This window comes from Eurypyga helias, unplaced genomic scaffold (genome assembly GCF_000690775.1).
Source record: "Eurypyga helias isolate BGI_N326 unplaced genomic scaffold, ASM69077v1 scaffold4175, whole genome shotgun sequence".
NCBI classification, from domain to species: domain Eukaryota; kingdom Metazoa; phylum Chordata; class Aves; order Eurypygiformes; family Eurypygidae; genus Eurypyga; species Eurypyga helias.
In genome coordinates, this window is record NW_010250621.1 from 48,313 (window position 1) to 55,184 (window position 6,872).

The 6,872-nt window shown below is 39.7% G+C and overlaps 1 protein-coding gene across 1 annotated transcript in view; it reads left to right on the forward strand.

Annotated features, from left to right (window-relative positions):
* The window catches only part of LOC104509689 (excitatory amino acid transporter 5-like), a 53,059-nt gene extending 46,722 nt beyond the window's left edge, over positions 1-6,337 (forward strand). The window contains exons 10-11 of the mRNA XM_010151721.1: positions 3,899-3,998; positions 6,101-6,337. Of these exons, the coding sequence (XP_010150023.1) occupies positions 3,899-3,998; positions 6,101-6,337 (337 nt within the window). The remainder of the gene's footprint in view (positions 1-3,898; positions 3,999-6,100) is intronic.
* The last annotated feature ends 535 nt before the right edge of the window (positions 6,338-6,872 follow it).

The window sequence follows — 6,872 nt, forward strand, 5'->3', positions numbered from 1 at the left end:
AAAAAGACATGGACAAATGAGAGAGAGTCTAGATGAGAACTGGACAATAAGACCTACATGGAAAGGCTGGAGAAGCAGAGTATTTTTAATCTAAAACCAGAGCAGGCTGAAAGAGAGCACCACAGCAATTTCTGATAAAGATACGATTGCCCTGAAGAGGACAGTGATCAACTGTGCTTCCCATTCATAGAAAGGGACGGTGAAAGCCGAAGTAACTACTGCAAGTCAGATCACAGGGAAACTTAAGAATTATTTTTATCTAGAAGGATAGTCAAGCAAAGGAAGTGGCTGCACCTAGACAGGTTGGACAGTCACCTTCACGAGCAGTTTTAAGGTCAGGCCAGATGAATGTCGATCAGGTGTAGCTCTGCCACCTTGCGTTGGACAAGGACAAAGATCTGGCATTCCCAGGAAAGGTGTTTTGCCTGCACTCTGCTTGTTAGCTCACTGACACTTCACGGACATCACCTCCATGCAGTGAAGTGCTCTGCAAAGAGGCATGACCCAGTGCTAGAGCAAACAGGTCCTCCTGCACCACAGCACAGACCCCACTCTGCCTGCAATAGCAGCGGTATGTGCTGCACACCACTACCACTCTAACTAGAACATGGTATAGTCAGCCTGAACGTAACGCTTGCACTGCGCTGTGTTAGCACTCGTAACATCCTCCTTTATCAGGGACCCGGATGCAGTTCTGCTCTTTCTGGTTTCAGTGCTAAATAGGCAGCGGCAATCTGCAGCCCCCTGCGCAGAGCTGTGTTTTACAAGCCCAGCCACTCTGTAGAGAGGTTACTTCGCTGTATTCCTCATCACTGAGGATTTAACAGCAGAGGCTGAAAATGAACATGCTTGGGATAAAAGAGATTCCTGTCACCTATGAGAAGAGCCAACTTTAAAAAGTATAAGGAGTGGTTTATTTGAACTCTTAAGTTTTATGTAAATGTCCATGAATCAATCGAACAATTTTGAAGAGTCTAGTAAGATGAATGGTAAAATACTCATCCCTATCTAATTAGCATTTTAATTCCCTACATAATTAGTATGCATCCACAAAGAAAAGGTTGAAATTATTTTTTATTTAATCTCTATAAAATATATCTCCATTAATACTGTGGAGTTTCATTACCTCAAAGTTCTGGGTAAAAATGTCTTACAAGTCCACTCTATTATATTTCCTATTTTATTCAACTGTAAGCCACTGATTTTTTCTACAAAGAATTGTGAGAAGAAATTATTTACTTTCCCCTTCAGTGTAAGAGAATATTGTTATTATTAATAGGAATCATGAGTGTTGTCTTGTATGCATACTTTATGACATGTTTTATTTTAGGAATATCAGGAATGTGCTTCTGTGAAGGATAAATAATATCTGCTGTGGGCACTTAAACTGGGGAGTGGCAGTTCAGATTTTAATAAAGCAGCCTTTCTAATGCTAGTCACTGAAGCTCAATAGTTAATGAAGCACAACAAAATCAAAGTATTTCAGCTGTATTACAAAAGCCTTTCCCTCTATATTGCTCAGTTTTTGCCCAGCTCTTGCAACATCCACATTTGATCGTTTTTCCAGTAAGTCTTCCAGGGTATATGGGAATTATGCTTCTTTTTGTCTTACAAAACTTTTCAAAACAACAGACAAAAGAATTATTCAGGCTATAGTTCCAGATGGTATTAAAAAGTGAGCAAGGAACAGACCCAATTTTCTGTCTTTTGCAGATGACCTTTCATACAAAAAATACATTTCTATATTTCGGCACTTGGTGGTTTCAAGAGCCTGCAGATGCAAAGTGTCAACATGGTTGACATGATGAATATTTTCAATATTAGTTTTGGAAGTACTGGAGTATGAAGAATGCTTAAAGAAGGCTGGTTAGATGATCTCACGAGACTGAAATACCCATTACAATGCACTGCAGGTATTATAACTCATTTAGGTAGCCATAACACGTATGTGAACTTCATACCTTTAGCTAGTGCCTAGAGACTTAAAGAAGAAAATAAAAATGTTTCTCAGCTAATTTGTTAAACACAACGTAAAAGTTTTGCATCTTTAATAATATAATCTAAAGCTAAAATACCACTGCAACACCTGACTCGTGTTTGCACTGAAAGAAAAGCCACTAGCAGCAGGTCAGCCTCGTAGTGCAGGAATGGTGGTTCTACTCTTGCCTAGCGCAGACTACTCCATGCACAGAGAAACATGGAATAGAACTGGTCAAACAACGTGCCAGGCAAACCATTCTATTAAGAATTTCAGTATGGTGCACTGTTTTCTCAGAAACATTCTGTCTTCAGAAGAGATGCTAATCAGAGCTCAAAAGAGCGTGCAAATTCTTGAGCTCTGCTCATACAGCTTCTTTTCTACCACAGATGGCTCTTTGCACAATTCAAAATTGGCAACTCAGAATCTCTTTCCAAGAATCAAAATTTGATGATCAACCAAGGAAAAAAATACCTATGTGTAACACAAACATCTATCAGTATGTGCTGTAACAGTGTTTTTCCCTGCTTAACATATTCTTGTGGGAATTTTCCTCAAGGTAAACCCAAAATCTGAACAGCAGTAATCAGAAAGAGGGATTCAGGAAACAAGTGTAAGACTGGGTCCTGGAGTCAAGAATAACACCTAGGTGTGGGCTGTGGGATACTATTGCTGAAGTTCCTAGAAATTGCATGTACAATGCAAACAGCATTTCATGCAGAAACTTCCATGGTAATTAGGCAAGCAAGTGCATAAACACTTGCATGCACAGAGTACACACCTAAGATATCTGAAAAAAACCAGCACACAGTTTCAATTCTTTTCTATATTAAGATACAGGATCAGAAATCTGGGCAGTGTTGATATTGGACCGTCACTGACTTTAATAAGCCAAACATCTGGAGATTTCTGAACCTTCATTTTATAACCCACATTTATAAATGAAGTTACCAATATGACACAGTTTTTAGATGTGTATGCCTTTCTTGGAAAAGACGTGATGTATTTCAGATCTAAAATCTGTAGCATCTGTTTGAAATCTCGTCAGTTTTAACTAAGAGATTCCAATCTGTTTCAGGTGTAACACTTGTCTGTGACAACCAAGTACTTTTGTGTATTTATAGTCTATAGTTTAACAGATTTATTTTTTAGACAGTGGGTAGAAAGTGTAAACAGGGAAGAAATTATTCCATAAAATACATGAAAAATAGTGAAACTGTATATATATACAAAGTACTGTTGGGTGTACAAATTTAATTTGGAAAAGATGAGAACTGAAAATGAAGAATCTTTAAGAACCACTAGTAGTCATAGCAACAACAGCTTTTTCAGAAATGAACATGATTTAAGTATAGTCAGTGCCTGCTTAGTTTTTGAGTGTAGTTATTTAGCCGTCTTCTGAGTAATTTTGATTGTAGTCTGCATATCCTGCCAATACAGTAATCTTCACTAGCACTTTGGTTGCTGAGTTTGGGACTTTGATAACTAATACAAGGTACTGGTTGTACTGCTGCCTTCCACTTTTATTGAATTAGGAGATTTGCAGCACCAGCCTCCAAATCCGGCCATAATACTGGACCTTAACATAAAAACTCAGGCATGAATGTAGTGTTGATCTACTGTGTTAAACCCTTTCAGTGCTGAATCAGGTTGCATATCTGGGGAGGCATAGCTGCTTTCGTTTGCTCAGTTACAAATTAAAGTATGTGGCAGCACAGAGCACTGAGCTTAGAAAGGCTGGAAAATCCGAGTGGCTCAGTTACAAGTGGCTGCCCCATGCCAAACTCCTTACTACCATTTCTAAATTTGTTAGTTCATAAAAACAGCAAAATTGGCCTTCAGGTGTAATTACTGCAGTAATGAAGGCATAGGCATGTACCCAAAGAGCCAATAACTTGCCATTACTCTTTTGTTTGCCAGGGACAGGTTTAGAACAATGATCAATGTCCTCGGAGACGCCCTGGCTGCCGGGATCATGGCCCACATCTGCCGCAAGGAGTTCATCAAGGACGGTGATGAGGTAATAATGCTAACGCCATGAGCCAGGGTGTGCCAGCATGTGCCGTATTATGTCAAAGAACATGCAATTGCTCAGCCTCCCACATTTGTTTCATCTAGTATATGAAAGGTGTTTCAGAAAGAGGATGGAATTGGTCAATGTGTTGCTTAGCCAGGTGAGGTGGAGGGGTCCTTTTCCATGAGGTCATGCAAAAAGCCGCTCGAGTTCCAAGCTTGCCAGCCAGCTGTGTCTGGCACACTGGGACTGGGAGCAGGAGAAGCAGCTGCACTGTCCTGCAAAGGCATGAGATGCTGGAACTATGAGTCCCACACTCAGTACCCAAGTCCTGACCAGCCAGTAAGTCGACTTTCTTCTGAAAAAATGACAAGAGCAGTGTGACAATTGTCCTTGAGTATTTGTGTGTAGGGAGAGGCAAAGGTATCTATGAGTATGTACATGTATAATCAATAAGCTCACAACAAAAGCAACTACCCTGGGTGTTTCAAGCCTCTGTATTAGCATGGTCTGAAACCACCATTGCAATAATTTCCTTTCTGGACTAGCACAAGCACTTTGCTCCATTCTGGAATTCATTTTCAGGCATCTCCATACCTTCTACACTTAGTACAGGCCCCCCCTTACATCTTTGGTTCTCCTCTAGGTCTTATTCCATATCTATACCTCTGTATTCAGCCCCTGCCTCCCTCCAACGCTGTTTTTCCTTCCTCCTTTGCATGTGTCATTCAGTCTTTCCTTATATCAGGAACTCCTTATGTTCTTCCTTCAGATCCTTGCCAAAGAAGATTCCTAATTCTATGAGCCCATCATGCTTGGAGGTGCTAACGCCCAATATGTTCAGCTCATGGTAGACTCTCACTACCTTTCTTCCACAAAGACAGAACAGTTTATGCAGAAAAGGTTCTTCCTCAGGACCGGTTTTTACAAAGCATATATCATTACTGTGCATCATGTGTGGTATTCTACAAAGAACAACAGTATTGAAGTTTTATTTCTATTATTATTTCTCCCATTTTACAGACAGTCTTTCTGATAAATCTCTTTCTCATGCCTTCCTGCAATATGCATTTAAAATACCTGCTCTTTCAAGTTTTATAGAGAAAGACAGGCCTTATTCTCTGAGGTACTTAGCACCTGCAGTAATTAGTGATGACAGGATTAGGCCTGAATAGATGGGCTACACATGTAGCTATCTGCAAGAAAACTAAACATATAACCTAATGGTAGGTATGTCATCCCTTACAAAGCCAGCACTGAGTTCCTGCACAGGCGTCCTGACATTTCACTGCCGAAACTATTTAGAACTCAGTCAGAACTCAAGAAGAGAAGTTTCAAGAATACGAAATCCCTCCTAAGGGGTTATTAAGTCATCTGTGATGATATTTTTCTTTGCATCATGCTCTATAATTGTATTAAAATATACCATTAGTCTGCTATATGTTTTGGCTGCATAATTTGTGGAGTTAGTAATGTATACCCAAAGGCCAAATTTTCTCAGCTGCAAGCCCACCTCTTTTCTCTGCCAGTATTTACATCTTATTTTCCCCATCAGAACTTCTGGTTTGATTTAAAAGACACCTCCATATTTAACTTATGAATAGGGCAATAAAATCCTCTTTATTTCTTTTGAAGCAATGCAACTGAAAAGACAGGTGTTAGTTTATTGGGTTAGAAGAAAGGCAGAAGGCAACAATAAATGACTTACTGGTCTATGTAATTGCCCTCAAGAGTAAGGACTGCCCAAAGTTCAGCATACTGGTCACTGACAGTCCGTATCTTTTGAACTTAGTCTTGAAGTTCTAGTCCTTATTTACCCTACTTGCATCCTTTTGCTGATGCAAGCAGTTGTAACTGTGGGTGTAAGTTAGAGTTTTGACAGAATTTGCATTTTCACATAGATAGACACCCCTTCATTTTATCCAGATGGTGCAAAGATGCTGTAGAGTAGATAAGCAACAGATCCTGGAAGTCTATGGAGGCCCTAGACTTCCTGGCCTAATCCTGGTGAATGTAAAGCAGACCACAGGCTTTCAAAGTAAAAATTCCTTTCCTGTTGTATACAGCAAACAGTGTCAGTATTCCAAATCTTAATGCTTTTCACATAGGTGCCATTGATCTGTGAAACTAAGCCTATTAACATCCATCAGATTGTGGCTTACCAGAGAAACGGCTGTGTGAAGACCATGAATGAATCTCGTGGACCAGAAACAGTGAAAGGATTTCAGCACCACATACCCGTGCAAGTGGAGCAAGAAGAAAGTCCAGTGGAGAATCACACCAAGAAATCCAACAGTAAAGACCACTGCACTATTGAAATAAATGAACTCGAAACAAATGTGTAACTGCTACACTCCGTGGTATCTCACACCCCAGTGACCTGATACCCAGTCTCTACCTCACAGCTGGAAGAGGGATTTTTTTGCCTTGAACAGGAAAATGTGGAATTATTGCCACCCTGCTTGTACTGGAGCTACAAGACCAGCTGTGAACATCAAGAAAGGCACACAGCTTGCCAGAGACATGGGCTTCTTTAGGTGGAAGACTTTAATACTGAAAAAGTAACTAATGGACAACTACTGTTGTATTCTGCACTCATTTGACTCCACTATAGTATTTGACACTCCTTTGGCTTCTTTTTTTAAAGTGTTTTGGGGTTTTTTTTCTATTTCACCCTTTTCAATTTTCTAACCAAAGCCTTTTTTTTTGTGAATCTCAGTAATTATCAACAGTGTATTTATGTAGATTTTTTGCTATGTGAAAATGTTTCACCAAAACTGCTAAAGATACTAATTTTGTCTAATACTCACTAAATACAGAGTTTGTGCTTAGTTTTAGAACAGCAGTAAGAAAATCACACTGATTTCCTGATCCCAAGGG